Source organism: Mustela erminea, chromosome 6 (assembly GCF_009829155.1).
Source record: "Mustela erminea isolate mMusErm1 chromosome 6, mMusErm1.Pri, whole genome shotgun sequence".
In the NCBI taxonomy this organism is placed as follows: Eukaryota; Metazoa; Chordata; class Mammalia; order Carnivora; family Mustelidae; genus Mustela; species Mustela erminea.
In genome coordinates, this window is record NC_045619.1 from 66,615,218 (window position 1) to 66,637,628 (window position 22,411).

Below are 22,411 nucleotides of genomic sequence, written 5' to 3' on the forward strand. Positions count from 1 at the left end.
AATTACTTTACTCAAAATCCCAGAGATGCCTTCAAAATAACTCTTCCTACTTTCACTCATGATGCAACTCCATCCTGACCACATTCGATGCAACTGAAAGTTTAAGTCAAAATCAGCATCAGCTTGGGGATTTCAATAGTATTGTAGCCAACTAACAGTGCGTGTGGAGGAGGGTATGGGACACTTGGGAGGGAAAAGCAAGGCAAGGGATCCAGCTCGAATGCAACAGTGATACTTTAATTAAGGAACTTGTGGTGTTTGCCGGATATTCCTGGCACGACGGGTAAAATGTCTAAATGGCTCTATTCCTTACAGAATTATAGAATCCCAAAGTTAGCCAGCAACCACCCCTGGGAATATGAGTTGTCTGAATTCATGGAGCAGATGCTCCATATAATGCTAAAGGCACAATATACCTCACCCACAGTCATCTAGATAGAAGCTCTTCTATTTATATTATTTTCCTTTTAATGGTCAAGTAGACCCACGATCAAGTATAAAGATGTAATAAATGTTAGCATCTTGCTTCCCATGCCTCCTTTTCAAAAACTGTTTTATTATACAAAATTTCATTTGTATCTGAAAGTAGAGACCTTAAGTACCCATCACACAACAATATCAACGGTTACTACTTCAAGGTAGGCAGGAATGTTTTGCCTGCTATTTTCACTTAAAGCATCGTGCTATATTTTCCTTTAATTTTCTTAGTTCTGTTGGTTTGCACTGGTCTCCAGTTGACTCCCCTCTCTCCCCAGCTTCGTTTTGCTTTGTTCTTTCCAGAGCTCTGCTGTCCTGTCTAAATCCCAAACCAACAAGCAAGCAGTGATTTGCCACAATTACACTTAACTTCTGTTGTAACATAGAACTCAGTTTGAATAGAACATTCCCAAATCAGAGTGCTGAGTAGCTAAATGACAACGTGGAAAAGAAAATCAGTTCCATTTTATAAGGACAACAAATGTTAAGAAACAGTTGGACTGCTGCTATAACACAGACACACACACAAACACAAACACACACACACACACACACACACACAGATACACAGTCTCCACCAAAGTCAATACTTATTTTTTTTTAAGATTTTATTTATTTATTTGACACAGAGAGAGAGATCACAAGTAAGGCAGAGAGGCAGGCAGAGAGAGAGGAGGAAGCAGTCTCCCCACTGTGCAGAGAGCCCAATGTGGGGCTTGATCCCAGGACCCTAAGATCATGATCTGAGCCAAAGGCAGAGGCTTAAACCACTGAGCCATTCAGGCGCCCCTCAATACACTTATTTTTTAAATTAGTTTTAGAAACTGCCATCCAGTTTTTTATTTCATGATGACATTTTTCAAAATTCTGTATCAAGGAAAAAAAAGGAAGGCGCAGCCCTCTAAATCTCCTTTGGTTAAATTTAATCTCCAGCCACTCAAAGAACCCTCTCACACCAGGGTCTCGTGCACCCTAACCAGCATTACCTCTCTACCGCTGCGTGCAGACATTTGTTTGCCTGCTCTCTACCAGATACTGGAATAGGAGGAGAAACGGAGAAAGACAGGAAGGCCACGAACACCACAGTCACATTTCACCAGGGCCTACCAGCACAAGAAGGAATCTCATACACTGTTTTCCAAAGAATAAATGAACGTGATGGCAAGAGCACTGGAAGTCAAACCACCAGGCAACAATACTCCACTCCCCTGTCCATTCTCCAAGTGTGATAGAATCAGGGCGGTGAGGCTCTCAGTGCATAATGATCTCAGGGCAACACCACTGCCACTGGGAGCCACTGGAGCGTCCCCACTGGAGTGTCCCCACTGATTGGCTGATGACGCTATGTACTAGCAGGTCTGCCTCCATCAATCTTGAAACACCCCATTTATTGTCTCCTCTGAAATTTGTGTTATGACTCTAAAAAATAAATACGAACCCGAGGCAATACGGACAATCTTTCCAGGAAGATATTTCTCCCAAAATCTCATCAGGTCTGCTCAAAAAGAAATCCAAAGGGAGAAATCCATCTCACATATACAGCATTACACCCAAAAAGCCCACTCGTGACCCTCTCCTAGAAAAAGATGCCTGTTTATTCAAAGTCGCCAGAAAGTGCATCAAAGCCCGAAGCTCAGGATAAGCCTGAGTACCTCCTGTACTTTCCAAGTCAAGAGAGCAGATGTGGTCAAAATCAGAAATATGGCTTTTATTTCTGGGTTGTAATTTTTCTCAGTGTTTATTTTCCAGAAAGAGAACACATCTTCTTCACTCAATAGCCAACGGGAGCAAGAAACAAGTGTTCTGGGGGTGAGAAGCTTTCACGTGAGCTAGGATGTCTCAGTGAGACACTGCCGAACTCAGATGATCTGTGACCCTGTGACCCAATCTTAAGATGGGCCTTGTTTGCCAAAGCTGGAACAACATTCCCTGGAGACACACATGAAAAGGGAAGCTGGGCAGAGAGCAGTGGGGGATTCTGGGGACGGCAGGCCTAGAATGGGTCATGTGGCAGAGAGTCAGGGACTGGAGAGAATGTGCCCCACGTCTGAAGTCATGAGTATTTTTATTTTTATGAAACTTGTTCTAAAAACGTTTTTAGAAGATACACTTGCAATTAATAGGACCTATTTTTTAAATGTAGGAATACGATGGAAATGTATTGTGACTTATCAGGTCAGAAGCCAGTGAGGCACACTTCAATTTATCTTATCGGCCACGGTGCCAATTTGAAGTTCTATCATCGCAGTTCCACTCACTTTGTCGAAAACTGCACTTTTGTCATTTCTGCTGATTTTGTGAATGCCTCATACTAAAGCTGCTAAGTAACTGGTCACTTGTGGGATTTTATGCCCTGATCAAGGTCATGATCCTCAACGTCTTCTATTGGGAAAAGCATAGTATGAATGTTCTAGGCAACTCATAGAGTTAGACCTAAAGCAAACAGAAACTGCTTGCTTGGCTCAAATAATTTGACATATTTTTCTGTTTGCCCTCTTGAACTTAGAGCTTGATAAAGCATGTAATTCTCCACCATTAATATCTCTATTAACAGGATAATACTTCTATCTCAGTACTTGACCAAATACGGCATACTCAACAGATTTGGGTTTTTGTTTTGTTTTAACCACAGGAGAGGAACTTCGGAGTCTTAAACTTGTCAGTGTTTAGAGGGTTACAGCTATAGCTACTTTATTCAAACAAATTCATTCTTAGTGATTTAATATCCCCTCACAAGTAACAAACTATTAATGTGACTATTTTCTTTCTTCTCAACCAGCTTCTGATCATATGAAAGAATGACACAGGCAGCAGAAATCAGTAGGGAAGGAAGACACGACACCCGACAGGAAACCAGGGGGTCTCCTGGCCCAGACAAAGTAATTAGAACTGCAAAGGGCCAGTGGCATTAATGAGAAGATCGGTATCAGTCTTAAGGACATGGACTCCCAAGGTGGCTATCATTAAACATAAATGAAATCTTAATTATGTAACTGATAATAAGTTTCTAAAATATTGTAAAAGCTTCTCCATAGTCTGAAAAATGTCTGTACTCTTGTAAAAAAGTGAACCATGTAGGAGTAACACGGAACTGGAGCCAACACTTTCTTTCCCTCTTTGCAGATGGATCCCGTAGTTTCCCCTCCATTCTCTACAATCTCTTCAGTGTTGTATTTTCGACTCGTCTACCAGGCGCACCGACAAGCACTCATAAGTTCACTCCCGGGACTCACACTCCCGTGCGGCAGAAGCTGTTGCCCCCGTTTCACAAACGAGGAAACGAGACAAACAGCTTAAAAAATCTCCCCCAAATCATGCAAGCTTCTAAGAATCAGCCCCAAAATTGAAATTCAGGTCTGCTGTCTCCAGCACCTGCATTGGGAAATGCCAAGATACAATCCAACCATCAGTTTTATCACAGTATTAATGTTCTCATTTTGGGTGGTGGTAAGATACACCCAGAAAATTTGTCACTTTTACCATTCTTAAGCATATAGTTCAGTGGCATTACTCGTATTACAGAAAGAACACTTTTTCTATCTTCTTCTCTCAATATTTTTAGTGGCATTCTTTAGATTTTATTTGTTCCAAATGTATTAAAACCATGGTATATACCAATGTGTTCAGGGAAAGGGCAGATCCGCCATGCCATCCGTTTTTGAGACGGATGCCTAGAAAGGGGCTTCACTGTTCCAGGAAGAACGCCATTGGAAGCCCAATTCTACAGCTTCCCTCATACCCTAGAACTGACATGACCCCCGCAGATCACTAGATGGATGGCACTTCCTATCAGATACTGCAGACCTCCGCCTCGCTGCCTTTGGAGGTTCTATTCACTCTGCTTCCTATGTGAATTGCTCTTGGTCCTTTTACAGTAAATTTTCCAATAGTACTGAGAAAGCATCTATTACGTGCAAGGTTCTTTCCTTTACAGGACTATTTGTTCTAGGCCACAGCAGGTCATCCAAGAAAGCGAGTCCACCTTCAGAGGCAAAATCAGGTGGTGGGCTGGAGCCCACGAAATGTACACTAACATTATCCTTAAAGGGAACTGGGATGCATTAAGGGATAAAAATCACAGTGAACCTGCTGCCCTGTACTTTTTTGTTGTTGTTGCTCTAATCAGCTACTCTGTGTTCTAAATTTTGGAATAAGCCACAAGAGATTCTGAGCGCAGGATCTGTAATGTGCCATTATCTACCATTTGACTCTGAAGCCATTTGACGAGTGTTTCCGCTGTTGAATCTGGGATCTGGCATCTCAAACCTTCCTTCTCATCTGTGTCCATCACCTCCAACAAGCCACGCAGGTCTTCCACAAGGTGCAGAGCTCGCAGGCTTCCCATGAATCCCGGGGAGGTGGGAGACTGGCAATCAAAAATTCCATTGGAATATTCCAGGGCCTTAGAACCTAAGTTAAAAAAAAAAAAAAATCACAGCGAGAACAACAGGGTTTATATTACATAATGTCCTAAAGCTGAGGGTGGCAAGCAAGTCCAGTCACAGTGAGGAATAATCAAAATAAGCAAAAAGGAAAAGAAAATAAAGGAGTCGTGCGAATCTCTCCAAGTCATAGTGATCTGGTGCAAAAATAAAATCCATATAATTGATGGTAAATATCAATCACCAAATACCTAACAAGGACGTCAACTGTGTATTACAGTAAGAATATAATGAATGGACTTTGGTGAAAGATGTGCTGACCTCATGGAAATAAGGGCTAAGAAGGTAGAGATCAGTGTGGATAGAGCCAAGTACTCCCAAAAATATAAATTTAGGTACCATAATTTGAGAAATTCCCTGTAAAAGAAGTTGCACAATTTGGTGGAAACCGCATAGCATAATGTCAAGGGTAACAGGACCGGCTTCCGGTTAATTTCAATGAATTACATGTATACATTTGTGTGTATGTACACGAGTGTGTGTGTGTTAACATTTTCTCCCATGATTTTGTTTGCAGCCTAGCATCAAAAACTCTTGCTAATATCAGCTTTAAAAAAATAGTTTTACAGCCTTTCTTTCCCTATTACTTATAAGGGAAAGCGTTTTATGACTTGAATGTACATAACTAACCCATTGCCTGCTCAGAAATCACTCATATATACCTCTTCATCTCTTTGATTTTTATTTTCTTGTCTATCAAATATACATATTAATTATAAGCACTAACTTTAAGTGTCAATAATTATGATATTTTGACTACCACCTCATTAATCTGAGGGTCTTATAAAGGGAAGAAAAGTGTGAACCAATGTGTAAATTCTCTCTCCAGTTGCCACACAGCTTGATCAATTCCAACCATAGGGAGAGGCATTTTCCTTCAGTTAGTCCATTCCACTGACCTTCCGAAGAACTAGACCAAATGATGAGGACCAAAATCTGCCAAACTGTAATAATGGTAACCACTGATATGCTAGGCCCAATGTTAAATACTTCCCATGATCTTCCCCTCAGGAACCATATAAGGCTGAGAGGAAAATCCAGAAAAATAGAAATTGAGGAGAGTATGTCCGGGAAAGGGAGGAACAGTAGAGCATTTTAAAAACAAAACAGGCTATCATGTCCTATTCCAGTAGTTTAAAGCACTACAATCACCTGATAATACTATTCACAATAGATGTACCCACAATAACCTTCTACTCTTTTAAGTCTCCATCACAAAACAAGGTAAGGGATAGGGGAGAAATGCATATTTAGAAAAACTCCTCAAATATTTGCAATCACATCTCCCTCTACCTTAGGTGGAGAGCTACTGATAGTAATTTGAGAAAATAAAGCCAGGTCCTACTCACAAAGCTTCTGACTGCGTCAGTGTGAGCTGAGACCCAGGAAGTCTTGATTTTCCGAATAACTCTAATGTTGGTCCTGAAGCCCTGCCAGGGCTAAGGAACAAATATACTCATCTAGTAGAGTATGTAAAACGTCAGTCCTCAACTACTGTCCAGAAACATCACTTGTCTTGACTACGGAGTTCCACTAAGAATTTGAGATTATAACCTCTGGTAACAGCCTAGGATCTGGCTCTGGTTATATTTTCCGAAACTGTGACACAGTAAGTCCAATCTCTTTTCCACGTAATAGTCCTTCAACTGTGTGAAAGTATCTATCATGCCCTGAGCAAGAATATACTTTCCCAGGTGACACTTAACCAGTTCCTTCCTTACCAGATGAAGTTGTTTCTTCGCCTTCACGGTCACCTCCTCTTAAGTTTTACCAATAACCTCTTTGAAACGGATATTCCAAGAACTAAACACAGTACACAAGATGTGGTCTAATCTACAAAGGAGGTCAAATTAAAATCTGGTCTTGGGATATACAAGTAGAACAAAGGAGGCCAAACTTTGACTTGCCATGGCATTCAAGGGAAGAACCTCTGACAATGAAAACACCTGTGGTTTCTTCAAACCACTGAAACAGAGTAGGGTCAAATTTATGACCAGAAAAGATAAGCAACAGGGGCTAGGTAGCTAGGATGGAGGAGCAGTAGATGCTACCCACATCTCGACCCTGACCATCAGACCATCAGATGGATGACAACCCCACCCACTGGCCCCTTCAACCTTTCTTCATGACCATGGGTTCCTAAATACATAAAGGTACTTCTCCTGTGACAAAATGCAGAATGTGACAGGAGACATTAAGGAGCCACTACCCCTAGGAGAGCACAAGCATCTGAAAGGGTTTACCTACTGTTCAGTCCCTCTGGTCATGATGAGAAAACAAGCAGGTCATGATCTACACTGTTTTTGCTCTACTTCCATAACAGAGAATCACTCAAGAGTCATAATAAGGGAGGAATACGACCAGATCTGTGTTTCAGAAAGAAAATTCTGGTGGTCTAGAGAATGAGGAACTACAGCGGGAAAGCAAGAGTGCCAAGAACATCAAGGGAGAGGGTTGCCAGAACAAAGCAAGGCAGAGCACAGACAGGACAGATTTCAGAGGGGAAAAAAAGGAATGGCTAAGGGGCACGTGGGTGGCTCAGTCATTAAGCGTTTGCCTTTGGCTCAGGTCATGGACCCAGAGTCCTGGGATCAAGCCCCACATCGGGCTCCCTGCTGAGCGGAAAGCCTGTTTCTCCCTCTCCCACTCCCCTGCTTGTGTTCCTTCTCTCAATTAAAAAAAAAAAAAAAAAAAAGGAATAGCTGAATTTAAGGTTTTACTTATTTGACAGACAGAGATCACAAGTAGGCAGAGAGGCAGGCAGAGAGAGAGGAGGAAGCAGGCTCCCCTCGGAGCAGAGAGCCTGATGTGAGACTCGATCCCAGGACCCTGAGATCATGACCTGAGCCGAAGGCAGAGGCTTAACCCACTAAGCCACCCAGGTGTCTGGAATAGCTAAATTTTTAAAGGGAGATAGAAGTGACAGAACTTGACTAAGCAGGGGCTCTGAGGGACAAAGGTCTAGTGTGACTTAAATTTCTAGGTAGAAAACTGCATGGATGGACAATTATGAAACTAGATAAGATAAAGACTACTACAGAGGCTTCTGAGAAAAGAAAAAGACTTCAAAGCTTTCTGTGATGACATGGATATGCATATAGGCTATTTCAAAGGAGGTATCTGATTGGCAGTTAGAGACCCAAAGCTTAGCAGAGAATTGAGAAAGTAAATAGAAGTGAGAGTTACTGGTGGCAAAATAAATGTCGAATTCAAGGGAATAGATCAGAATATCCATGGATCCTAGGTAGAGCAGTATCTCTCAAAGTGTGACCTGTAGCTACTACCTGCACCGAAATCCCATGAGATGTACTTACTTAGCTACTGCCTGCACCGAAATCCCATGAGATGTACTTTTTTTTTTTTTTTTTGGGTGGGCAGCAAAACAAGGTTTATTGGGAGTACAGTAAAGTACAGATAGTACAAAGCTCCCGAGGAGGAAGGGAACCCCCGAGATGTACTTTCTTTCTCCTTGAGTCAGAACCACAGTATGGAAATGGAATTAGACATTTTCAAAGTTTGAGAATGATACTGGTATAAAATGGAGAAGAGGAGCTAATGTGAAACCACAAGGAATCTAAAGGAAACCAATAAATGAAAATAAAGTGGAAAAGGTAATAAAAGAGTTGGAATGAAAAAGCCAAAAGTGCAGAGTAAATGTCATGATTCCATCTTTCAGAGGACGCAGATTACCTGCTATAAGCCCATCCATCTGCTCCAACGCCGCAGCCAACATATCACTTGCGTCACTCATCATTTTGTGTTTGTCAAGGGCAAATTCCAACCTAGATCTGAAAAAACAATGATGTTAGCATTATATCCTTTTAAATGACACATGCTTCCCAGCAGGTGTGACAGCTCAAGGCCAAATTACAACCCCACTTAGACGTCAGCTAGGGAGAGAAATTTTCTGAACTGGCAGAGCTGAATTACCTCAGTCACTTAACACGCTGTGGCCGACCGTCTACCGAACTGCAAGACCACACACTCCACCAGTTAATAAAATGAGTTTCAGTTCTTGCACGCAAGGTGTTGAAAGTCCAGTAGAATGGTTTCCATGATGCCCTCTACAGAACTCAAGGCCTCTGTGGAGGGCACCAGGGATGGCTGTGGAAACTTCCTGAGGGCCATGAAGAATGCTCAGTAGAGGAGATTTCTTTCTTCCTGCACCAGCCCCACCCAATTTCTGCTCTTTCAGTTTGCCTTTGTTTCTGTTTTGTTTTGTTTTCTGTAGATGGATTTACTACAGGACTTGTCAAAAGGGTTTACTAGCAAACACACTGAACACACACACACAACCACTGGTATTTTGTAATACAAAAACAACTACCATGTACAAGTGTCTATAGTGGTCCTTATACATAGACACAAATTATTCATAAGCCCTAATCATGACAAGAACCCAATAAAATGGATACATTTGTCTCCATTAGATAGGTGATATCAATGATGTTTGTTGATTTTTGTACAGAAACACAGCAAATAAACATATAGTAAAGACAGGTTTTAACCTAGGTCTGTCTGACTTCCACTATGATACATATTAAATTTCTGCTTATCTCATCTTATCTGAAAAATAGGCATATGCTGAAATTATGACATAATCTACTCACTCTTTCACCTGTTAAAAAATATATTGGAATTATTCTTGCAAAAAGTTTAATTATGAGCAAGAAAAAGTCAAGACTATGTGATTTCCAATATTAATTAATGCGCTTCAAATACCAGACTAAGCATCTATGTGAATTCTCCCAAAAGGCCTAAATAGGGCCCTGGCTACTTTGCAGATACTGTGGTATAGCAAATGTCTGGGAAATAAAGGACACACTGTTTAAAAGAAAACTTTGCCCACTGTTTCCAAGCAGCCAGATCTCACCACTTTATTTTTATGAACATATTTACAGTTCTGATAAACAGCTTCTTGGATCAATTTTCTACTCTGCATTCATTCTGATAAAATGCCCTATCATCGTGAAGCATTGCTTTGATTTCATAATTTTTAGAGATTTCGTTGCAGATTTCTCAGAACTTGATTCAACTTCAGAAGTTGTCAGGTATCACTACCATTTTAAGTAGAAAAACTATAGCACAAAAGTACTCAAGGCAGGTGTTTACAATCACCCAGCAATTAGGAGTTAACAAAGCAAGGTTATGAACTTAGCTAGTTCTCAAATATTTACTTACACAGTCCAGAGAGGTGGGGAGCAAATTTAATAGTCACAGTTCAGGATGAAAACTCAAAACTCAGTGACAACTGAGAACATAGAGGTTTAAGCGGAAGACCATGCAGTCCCTGAATTTCATGTAATTAAGTGGCTTGCATTCCCTGTCATTTTAAAAGTAGCACTTCCAAGAGCTCCAGATACTATGATAAACATAAAAATAACACAAAGAAATTCAAGCCAGGCTCAGCTATAATGATGGCTAATAAAGCAAAGTAATGCTCATATTAGAAAAACTCTCACCACCTCACTGAATTAGAAAAACAAATATTTATCTTTGTTAGCAACTGTATTTATGTGCAGCATGAACACTTTTCACAGACAACAGATAGTTATGTATTTCTTCTCTGTTCCGTTCAACAAGCCTTTCAAATGCTCTGACACGGAGGTATGAGAACCTAGACCATGGTTTTCAGAGTGGTGAAGAACCAGTGGTTTTTTAAATTTCCAATCACTTGTTTAATAAGTGACAATATTAAATTGCAATAAGTAGGGGTGCCTGGGTGGCTCAGTTGGTTAAGCGACTGCCCTTAGCTCAGGTCATGATCCTAGAGTCCCAGGATCGAGTCCCACATCCAGCTCCCTGCTCTGCAAGGAGTCTGCTTCTCTCAATGACCCTTCCCCTGGTCATGCCCTCTCTCATTCTCTCTCTCAAGTAAATAAACAAGTAAAATCTTTCTAAAAAAGAAAAATTAAAATAAATAAATTGCAATAAATGTTTATGGATGCTTATCTCAATCTCTATACTTATCATGTAACAGCCTGCATGTAATAGTTAAAACAGTCAATAAAGAATGTATTTAATACTGTAAATGAGGTAGGTGCTAAAGGGGAAAAATGGAGCAGGAAAAGGGGGTCAAGACTATAGAAGGGTTTACAAACTAAATGGGGTAGGTCTGGGAGAATGATGGATTCAAAGGCCTATGATCTCTAATAAATTAAAAATAGTATAGGTGGTCTGCTTCAGTGGTAGTCAAAGGATAGAATTCCTACAAACTCATTTTAAAAAGGGAGAAGTGAGGACATGAACAGATATATAATAGAAATTATCTCCAGCCAATAAACACTTAGAGGCTTAATGTCATTAATACAAGAAATTTTAGGGGCGCCGTGGTGGCTCAGTGGGTTAAAGCCTCTGCCTTCATCAGGTCATGATCCCAGGGTCCTAGGATGGAGCCCTGCATGGAGCTCTCTGCTCAGCAGGGAGCCTGCTTCCACCTCTCTCTCTCTCTGCCTGCCTCTCTGCCTACTTGTGATCTCAAATAAATAAATAAAATCTTTAAAAATATATATTTTAAAAATATACAAGAAATTTTAGACAACAATGTGATACCATTTTATACTTAGTCAACTGGGGAAAAAAAAACCTGACACTACCAAGTATTACAGAGGATGTGGATTCAAAATATCTCTTACAGAATGGCGGTGGAAATGTAAAATGGCTTACCCACTTGGAATAACAGTTTCGCATTGTCATCTAAACTTCAACATATTCTTTTTCGCGATAACAGTATTTACTCCAAGGTACATAATCATGAACACACACAAATGTTCATGGTAGGACTCTTTGCAAGGCCAGAAACGTGGATACAAACCAAATGTCCAACACAAGAGACAAATAAACTGGTATATTTACACAATGGAATTACATACAGTTGTCAAAGCTAACTAAAACAATATACGTGTGGTGTGAATAAATCTATGCAGTATAACAGCAAATAAAAATAAGTCTCCAATAAATTCAGTGAGACTTTAAGGAGTTAAAACAATATAAATTTAAATATATTTTAGAAATACACGTAAGATTCAACAAAACTATAAATGCAAACAAAAAAGAGGAAATAGTAACATGAAATTCAGGATATGGTACCTCAAGTCAGGGATATGGGGGGACAGACTGAGAGGAAGAGTTACATAGTTAAATAAAGGTTACTGTTCAAGTTTTTGAGTTAGGTAATGGGTTCAGAAGAGTGCTTAGTTTATTAAACATGACAAAATGAGAATTCCACTTCGGATAATGGTAGAGTAGGTTAATTGGACAAACTACCCCACAAATAGCAATACAAAGCACTGGATAAAATATAAAAACGGTTTTGAAGAAACTGGAGAGTGACCAAAAGCTGGTAGAAACTGGAGGGAATTCAGCACTTGAGTAAAGGGAACCATAATGTGTGAGATTCATTTTTATACCTCTTTTATCGGTGGGCACTTCCCAGTCCACTGGATGGAGAGTAGCTAGGATCATGAAGACTATCAAAATCTTATTGGCTCAAAGGGAAGAAAGGGGTAAACCTCTTACATTATACACAAAGCTGTTTAATACTAATTCATGGTAGACAGTGACAAGTTAAGAATATACAATGCAATCCATTAAGATTACAAAATAGAGAGATATTAGTAAAAAGCCAATTAGGTTAATGAAATGAATTACTAATAAAATCCTCAATCCAAAAGAAGGCAATAATGGAACAATGAGGAGATGGGAGAAACAGAAATCAAATGGCACGATGGTAGATTTAAATTCATATAAATAATTATATTAAATATAAACAGAATGAACACTATTAAAAGCCAGAGATTGTCAGACTAGCTAACACAAACAAACAAAAACCACTAACAATATGCTGTTAACAGAGCTATACTTTAAATATAAATAGAAAATAAAAGAATGCAAAATGAAATACCATATACACAGTAAGCCCAAGGCATGGCTTTATCAATATAAGAAAAATGGCTTTCAATTGAGAAGTATTACCAGAAAGAGACAGAGTTTATAACAATGATCAACTCATCAGGAAGTCATAACAACTGCAATTTTTTTTTTCTTAAAGATTTTTTTTTTTTTTAAAGATTTTTATTTATTTATTTGACAGAGAGAAATTACAAGTACACTGAGAGGCAGGCAGAGAGAGAGAGAAGGAAGCAGGCTCCCTGCTGAGCAGAGAGCCCAATGCGGGACTCGATCCCAGGACCCTGAGATCAAGACCTGAGCCGAAGGCAGCGGCTTAACCTACTGAGCCACCCAGGCGCCCATTTTTCTTAAAGATTTTATTTATTTATTCGACAGAGAGAGATCACAAGTAGGCAGAGAGGCAGGCAGAGAGAGAGAGAGGAGGAAGCAGGCTCCCTGCCGAGCAGAGAGCCCGATGAGGGGCTCGATCCCAGGAGGGATCATGACCAGGGCCGAAGGCAGAGGCTTGAGCCGACTGAGCCACCCAGGTGCCCCAACAACTGCAAATGTTTCTGCAACTAATAACAGAGCTTCCAAATATATAAGGCAAAATCCAACACAATTAAAGGAGAATCACGTAAGTCATTTATATTTGATGTAATTTTTGATATGGTTAGATTTAAGTGTATGGTCCTGCCCTTTTTCCGGTTTTGTTTTGTCCCACCAATCATTTTCAACCCTCTTTCAGGAGAGCAAAGGCAGATACAAGGTAGGAAAAAAAATAATCAGCAATAACACAGAAGATTTGAACAACAGCATCAATCATCCTGATCTAATTTGATTTATATAAGGAAAGACCGAAATGCAGGACATAGATACTTTTCAAGTCCACATGTTATATTCCTCAAGATATTCCACATCCGAAAGGCAACAAAGTCTCAATAAATTCCAAATGGACTTCAAAGGACTACACAGAGGAGTAAAAACAGCAAACTGAAGTGGTAAAGTACTAATGTTAAAATAGAATTTCCATGTTTGTTAAAATTCTAACTTGCCCATTGGCTTGAGTTACTTCAGAGGCAGCTTAATTTAACGAGCATCTGTGTTGATAAAACTATGTCAACTTTCATGGCTGGATCGAAGTATTTTTAAAAATAGAAAGGCAAAATGGAAAGGCTTCAGAAAATCCTATGCTCTAAAAAGATTTTCCTATATCCCAAAACCACTTCTGAGAGGAAGATTCCCCTGGAATCCTTACATACTCAATACAATATTACTCCAAATACACTGAGAGGAATGTTACTCCACATTAACAAAGACTGAACTACTGACACATGCAACATTATGCTGAACGAAAGAAGCCAGACTTAAATAACGATGTACTATATAATTCCTTTTGTCTGAATCAAGAACAGGCAATCTATAGTGATAGAAAATAGGAAACGGTTTTGCAGGAAGTGGCAAATGATCCTGGAGGACCTCCTGTTCCATATGTTGATTGAGTAGTTGGTTACACAAGTTTATACATTTGTCAAAACTCCTCAAACTATACACTTCAGATGTGTGCATTTCACTATGTATATACTTCATCTGAAATTTTTTAAAAAATTAGGGATGAAGATTATTAATTAAAACTAAAGTTGTAGTTTTAAGATAAACCACATAAAGTAGATTAATATAAGTAGGAAATGCATGGACTTATAATGATGTTACAAATCAAGGATAATGAATAACTACCAATTATAGACTTGAGGTCCAAAATAAAAGACTCAGAATATCCAAGTCCCTTTGTTCTAATTCTTTGCTTACCCAGAAACCTCCTGATTATAACTCGGTCTTCTGGGTACACAAAATCATTTAGAAAATTAAACCTTCAACAGCCAATAATTCTCATACGATAGCAAATTCATTTCTGAATTCTAAATGGTTAATAATTTACTACTTTGAATGACTTGCTGAAGGGAAAAAGTACCAGAAAATACAACTACCACAACAAACGAGTGGGGTTTGGGTTTAAGGTCAAAGCTCAAACTCGAGAAAACCCTATTTGTTGGGTAATTTAAACAGAGATCAGCTCTGTTTGCAGGAGTCCTCAGTCTGGCGGTTTCCTATTCCAATGGCTCAGTAAAACTAAGTTTAGAGAAGTCTTAGAAAAGCTATCTCCTGGGGATAACATTCATATATCATATATTAAAGGAAAAAAGAAAGACCCAACAGAAAAAGAAGTATGTTTTGGGTACATTTCAAGTTTGGTCAGGACTCATTTAGAGTAGATTTGAACAGGATAAAATATTAAGGAAAGTTCCAACAATGGGCGTGGTAGCTAACGGGTTGGCAGAAAACCACAGTTTTTTCCTGGGTTGCTAACTGAGTGATGTTTTCGGGCAGGCTAGCTGCCCAGTCTCTCTGTGAAGAAAGAAAGAAAGAAAAAAAAAAAAAAAGACTAAGAAAACTAGTAAGTTTGTTCTAAACCTGGGCAAAAACGACATCTGTCCTAGCTTTCTCAGCTTTCCTTAACTAAAATGTTTAGGTTGAAAGAGAACTTCTAACTTCATACCTAGAAACAGATACAACTCACTTAAAAGAAGAAATATTTCTATCTAAGAGAATGTTTACAAACATTCCACCAGACTGGTAGTTCCATATTATTATGTGGTCATTATGAAAACAATGTATTTTCACATAAATTACCCACAGACTTCTCATCAATCCCCCCCTCCCAAGTCATTCACTGATTCCCAATGCATGCAGCAATAAAGTCTCAGCAAAGATAACATGACTTTAAAAATGTAAAGAGCAAAGGAGAGGAGTTGGAACTATTAGTGGTTCTCAAGGTGTGGCTCCTGGATCAGCAGCAGCATCACCTGGAAGCGAGATAGCAGGCAAATCCTTGGGCTCCACCAAAACTTACTGAATGAGAAAAACTAGGGCAGGGCCCAGCAACCTGGGTTTTTACAAGCTGTCCAGATGATCGTGCTGTGCACTCAGTCACTGCGCTAGAGCATAAGAGGCCAACAAGCTCCACCCAAGACGAGGTTGGAACTGGTTACCAAGGTAAACAAGGATAGAACTCCTCTCCCCAGTCACCGCTTCTTTTGATCCCAAAATAACAGCTCTGAATAAGCAATTCAGGTTTCAACCGGAAAACTCTTCCCCTTTAAACTTCAACTACTAAGTCCTTATGTCCACAACATTTTCTGATTCTGACGCAATGCTCCCTGCTTTCTGGTTCTCTGCTATGTATCTGTCATCACATACTTTCTCCTCTCTACTCTATTAGTTCAAATCCTTTTCATCTCCAATCCGCTCTAACATCCCTAGAAAATTAATTCAGAATCACTTGAAAAGGCAACATGGTAAGAAGTGGAGGTCAAGGTGCATGGGAAGTGGGTGAAAACAGGAGAGACCAGGCTACTGGCAGCAGGGGTGATACCTGATGTTACAACATACATTTTTAAATCTGTCAAACTATAAAGTAGGTGCAATATTGATGATATAATTGAAAGTTTGAACACTATTTGATGATATTAGGGAATTATTTTAATTTTTAAGTTACAATAGTTATTTTTTTAAGAGTTTTCTTTTTTTTAAAGATTGCTAGCAAAATATTCCCTGATAAAATGATACATCTGTAATTTGCTTTAAGACAATAAAGGGGAAGGGAATAAGAGTAACTATATAGATGAAACAAGATTAGCCACGATTTGATCATTGTTGAAGGTGGGTGATAAGTATGTGTGGTAACATTAGACTATTCTTTGTACACTTTTATATATTTGAGATTTTCCATAATCAAATATTTAAAGTCCTTCATCCGTATCTTTAGACAGTAGGATTTTCAAACACCCTTGAACCTGGTATGTTGTCTTAGATATTCTATTTTTCTATCATGACCTCAAGCACAACGAGGGCTCACCAAATATTTACAAAGCCAATAAGAAAATACTTATTTTAACCACCTGCAAAAACAAAAACACACAGTCAGAAACAGCCTCTCACAGACAGAGAATTTGTAAGGCAGAGCATAAAAGAGGAAGTATTAATGACTGCACCTTAGTGAAAGTTACTTCTCTTGCTCGCTAAAATGAGGCCCCACAAAAGATGGTGGGGCAAAGTTGGCAAGTACTCAGATAAATGAAACAGCCCGGGAAAACAGGACAGGATAAAAGGAAATGAGCTTCTCAGCACCATGCTATTAATATTTAGGAATGATAACCTTAAGGGAATTGATAAAAAGGTGCATACAATAAGCCAAGATCCTTTACTTCTTGAATAAAAGGGGGCTGCTGCTATTTGAAAAACGGGCTGTATTAAGTCTCAGTAAATCTGCAGATCTTGTGAGAAAGTGAAAGAACTCCCATCTCTCCTTATCTACTCTTATTAGCTATTATGACTGCAAAAAGTTACCAATTTGTCCAAGGTCACTCAAGAAGTAAGATCTGAGCCCCAAATCCATGTTGTTCTCAATAGGGATTTATCAGCCAGCCAGTCAGCCCTGACCAACCTTGACCCTTCTCATGAGCTTCTACCCAACTTAACTACTACCTCCAAGGGACCCATCCCTGCCTGTCTTGCCGTACAGCAGATCCTTCCCTGAGCATGCACCTGCTCTCTTTCCTCTGTGTGGTCATGAGAGCTGCTCCTTCTCTGTCTGGACCACCCTCAGATGCCCTGGGACACTTCCTTTTTTAAAACAATAATTTTATCTAAATTTAATTAACATATAGTATATTATTATATACTATAACACACCAGTATATATAGTATATTATTAGTTTCAGAGGTAGAACGTGTTGATTCAGTTGCAAATAACACCGAGAGCTCATTCCATCAAGTGCCTTCCTTAATGCCCATCACCCAGTGACCTCATCCGCCAGCCAGGACACTTACTTTCAAGACTCAGCTCAGGCATCCTTGCCGCCCAGCCTTCTTGCCCCTCTCTTACACTGCCCTGGGCCTGAGTCCAGGAGAGCCCTAATTTTGTAGTATGTGTCTCCTTGACTAAGCTGTGAGCTCCGTGACAATGGAGACTTGTGACGTCCACATTCTCCGTATCTCATGGGGTAGATAGCATGCTTGCGGCACAGCTGTTTCAGGGGCTCCTCAAACAGGCACATCTTTGTCAGAAGGATTCTAGCTCCCAGATTCCTATATATATTCTTTATATATAGAATATATAAACATATTCATATAGAATAGTATGACCTTCTTCTCAGCTGCATATGTCAAAAACTGGTCTCTTCACCCTGATTTTTAAGATAACTTGGGATGAAAGAGACTGTTGCTCTCACCTACAATCTTACAATATAAATTTTCACACTCCTCAAAATGCAGGTGAACCAAATCCATTGTGATGATGTTATTTATAGGAGTTTGCAAACTTAGTTCCTAATAGAGGAGTATTTGGGGATCTTGAGCAGGTTTTAACTTCTGATTTTTCCATGTACTCTAACCCTAACCCCCACCCATCTCTTCTTTTTAGCTCTTAGAAACCTGGGAACTCCCATGTCTCCCAGTTTCCTGCCAGGTCTACCAACCTAGCTTGAGCTGGTAAGAGGTCAGCAGTTCTGGAATCTGTAAGACCCAGACAGTGGCCTACAGAGGGCAGGGTGGGTCCCCGCTACTCAAAGCTCTAAAAGGAAGGGAAAAGGAAGGGAAAGGACAAGTCATCTTCTATACAAACTCTCTAAAGGAGTATTTGATCAGCTGGGGGTCATGACCCCAAGATCAGAAGGCAGTGAAATAAATTTAGCAGACTGCAAGGCAATGTGTATTTGAACAAAACAAAAATATCAGAGAGTCTCGCGGACGAGAAGGATAAGAACTGTTTTGTGAAACTTTTAATTCAGTTAGATATACACACACATCTGCATGCAATAAATAGTGACTGAAGGCCTACCACGTGCCAGGTATGGGAGACAGAACAGTGAAAAAGACAAGGAAAAAGAAGAAAAATATCTCTCCCCTTAGGTAGCTGACATTCCTGAGGTTTCAATGTGGTGGGGAGGTGGGGGGGGGGGAGGCATCCATATGTATTGCATCTTGATGTGAGAAAGTATATTTTTTAAAAGATTTTTTATTTATCTGAGAGAAGGGGAGAGGGAGAGGGAGAGAGAGAGAAAGAGAGAGGGAGCACACAAGCTAGGGAGGGGCAGAGGGAGAAGCAGCCTCCATCTCCATGCTGAGCAAGGAGCCTGACCTGGGAGTCGATCCCAGGACCCTGGGATCATGACCTGAGCCAAAGGCAGACATTTAACCAACTGAGCCACCCAGGCTCCCCAAGAAAGTGTTCCCACACTAGGTCAATCCATTTGAAAAACATTGCTCTAAAGTAGTGTGGCTTAAAATGTGGTCTGTGGGGGTGCCTAGGTGGCTCAGTCAGCTGAGCATCTGCCTTCAGCTCAGGTGGTGGTCTCTGGGTCCTGAGATAGAGCCCAGGAAGTCCCAGGTCGGGCTTCCTGTTCAGTGGGGAGTCGCATCTCTCTCTATAGCTTTCTCTCTCTCCCTCTGACCCTCCCCACCACTCTTTCTCTCCCTCTGTCTCTCTCAAATAAACAAAAACTTTAAAAATAAAAACAATTTTAAAAAACAAAATAAATAAAATATGGTCTGTGCACTGGTTCACTATTACTGGTCTACTATGAATGAAATATAGAAATTATTCAGAAAATTTGATAGTAACTTGGTCTTATCATGATATCCAATTAATGATCATGTTGCTGGCCTGCCCGATTTTTTAAAATTGGATTTTACAGAAAGCATCAATCCATGATGGACTGGAAACAAGGCAGGACAAAAAGCCTGGTCCTTTACCAGAGGTGGCTGGAGAAAGCACCACTCTGGAGGACACAGGGAGCAGGTGTCTTGGGAGTGTGAACACCGCACTTTGACTGGAGGCTGCAGCCGTGGGTCACAGACAGAGAGGAGACAACACAGGAGGCAGGAGAACCCTAACACCTGGGGAGTATGGTTCAGGTTCTCTCTGCACACATGTCCCATGGTGAAAATAGTTAAACAGCAAGTGGAAAACCGTTAGCGCTGACAATGACATATGATTAAAGTCAGAAGAAGTGAAATAAGAAACATTTTGCTTACATAAAATTTCAACCAATGGCAGTCATATATTTCAACTTAAACGTCTAGTTACAATGCATCACAGCAGCAGAACACATAATTTCCGATCCACTGTGTTTTCATTACAGCAATCAAGTCTATGCGGTTCACGCTAACATGTCATAGTCTGTCACTCATTCAACATGACCAACATTGTACTGTACTTAAAAATGGAAGGATCCCACCAGCATACCAAATTGATTGGGAAGAGTGGTAAAAATTATGGGCCAGGCAACAGTTTTGTGGTAAAATAAGACTCTAGCGTAATTCTTAAAAACTAAACTATCTAGTGGATAATTTCTGTTGGTTTCTGTTTCGATGAGGAGTTAGTCACAGCACTGGCTGTTCAGTAAGTGGAATGCCCACTTGTTCACTAATAGCATATATGCTTCTGGCCATTATCAGCAGTGCAGATATGTGTCCTCGGCTGCTGGAGGAAAAAGAACATCAAAACCAGAGACCTGAAATGACACCATTGAAAGTACAAAATATATTCTTAACATCATTATGCACTATGAAAATATTAAAAAGACCTATGGAAATTTTGTACAGTTAATGAAGGCTGAGTATTAATGGGTAATACAGTGCTTTGCAAACTACTTCTATATCAGTTCTGTAAGACCCAGTGCAGCACTAATTGCTGCAGTGGGAGATGTCTTACGGGAAGTATAAAGAGAATCAGGAAAGCAAGATGAAGAATTATTTCCCAACCCAAGAGCTGGGAAATGGCAGTCCATAAGCCAACTCTGGCCCCCTGCCTGTTTTTGTCAATAAAGTCTCATTAGAGTCACACTTTTTCGTTTATGTATCATCTGCGCTGCTTTCTTGTCCAGCAGCAGATCTGAGTAGTTGTAACTCACAAAACCTAAAGTATCTCCCATCTGGCCCTTTGCAGAAAAAGTGCGCCAACCCCTGCCCAATCCATCCCATGGCCTCCTGGAAGTCCACAGAACCCTCTCCCGTTTGCTCATTCACCCACTGATTGAATATTTAAGTACCTATTATATATCAGGCATAATTAAGTGATGAGGATATAGTAGTAAAGAAAAAGAAAAATGAGTAGAAGAAAAGTTGTACTTCTGACGGCAAGAAACCACACACAGTTTAAATGTATAGTACATGACATATGGGAAAAACAAAGCAAGGAAAGAGAATTAAGTTAACATTAACTTACTATGTACCAGGCACTGTTGTAAGTGCTCTTCATGCACTAATCTATCAAATCCTCTCAATAACCCTATCGACACAATACTTACCATTTTATAAGTGATAAAACTGAGCCATAGAAAGGGCATCCAAGTCATAGAGCTAGAAAAAGGATTTGAAGCCAGAGAGCCCGATTCCAAAGCCCATGCTCGTAATCATGCACTGTGATGGCTCTTTGTGCAGAAAACAAATGGCAGGGAGTCACAATTTTAATGTAATAATCAGGGAAGACCCTGATGATAAAAGTGATACTGGTCAAAGCCTGGTAAAAGGTGAGGGGAAAAGTCACATGAATGTACAGTACAGGGAAGAGCTTCCACATAGAAACAAACAAGGTGTAGAAATGTAAAAAGGCCAAGAGGAGGGAGAGCTTCATTTAGTCTGTATTTGAGAGGGAAGTAGGGGGAAGGGGGGGTTGAATTTACGCAGAATAAAATGCCCAAGTCTTGGGGGCGCCTGGGTGGCTCAGTGGGTTAAAGCCTCTGCCTTCGGCTCAGGTCATGATCTCAGAGTCCCACACAGGGCTCTCTGCTTGACAGGGAGCCTGCTTCCTCCTCTCTCTCTCTGCCTGCCTCTCTGTCTACTTGTGATCTCTCTGTCAAATAAATAAATAAAATCTTTGGAAAACTAACACAATTTAATAATGGTGTTCGGGAAAAAGAAAAGACTCAAGCGCTATGGCCCCACTATCCACCAAAGGAGAAAGAAGCAAGAACTACAAAATCATCACCCACGGAGAGTCATCACCTGCTGTCCTTTACACTAAAGCCTAATGAAATACCCGGATCTTGTACATGACAGCTGTAGGTCATGGCGGATTACTGAGCAAAATCCACGATAATGGCATCAAACACTCCCACAGCATTTTTTTGGTTTTTGTTTTGTTTTGTTTTGTTTTTTAAACCTTTACTACCAGGTACCATATGGAACCACAGGGTTATCTTACTAGATGCTATACTTGGCAGGCAGGCTCACTTAAGTTAAGGCCATGGAATGTTATTACTACTCCACTGTGCTTTTCAAGAGCTAAGCTACCACTCTTCATCCTTTCTACCAAACTTAGCTCAGGACACAGTGCTCAAGTAAAGATTTGATAAATAAGTGAACAACCATTTATACCCATCAACACAAAATTATTCATGAATCACCACCACACATGCTATAGGGAACCGCACTGGGAAAGTAGGGTACATTAATAGACTTGCTCGGCACTTCTGTATCCTAGATCATCAACGCAGATTTTCTTTTTCTTTTTCTTTTTTTTTAAGATTTTATTTATTTAT

General features: G+C 40.1%; 1 protein-coding gene across 15 annotated transcripts in view; it reads right to left on the reverse strand.

The window, feature by feature from the left end:
* Window positions 1-22,411, reverse strand: part of PPFIBP1 (PPFIA binding protein 1) — a 176,647-nt gene that overhangs the window by 47,509 nt on the left and 106,727 nt on the right. For 14 of the 15 annotated variants that reach the window (XM_032347574.1, XM_032347572.1, XM_032347571.1 and 11 more), the window contains 2 exons: window positions 8,610-8,707; window positions 4,679-4,887 (listed from right to left, as the gene is read on the reverse strand). In XM_032347574.1, the coding sequence (XP_032203465.1) occupies window positions 4,679-4,887; window positions 8,610-8,673 (273 nt within the window). In that variant the 5' untranslated portion in view covers window positions 8,674-8,707. Of the gene's footprint in view, window positions 1-4,678; window positions 4,888-8,609; window positions 8,708-8,849; window positions 10,658-22,411 lie in introns of those variants that run through there. The other variant, XM_032347575.1, reaches the window with a different exon arrangement.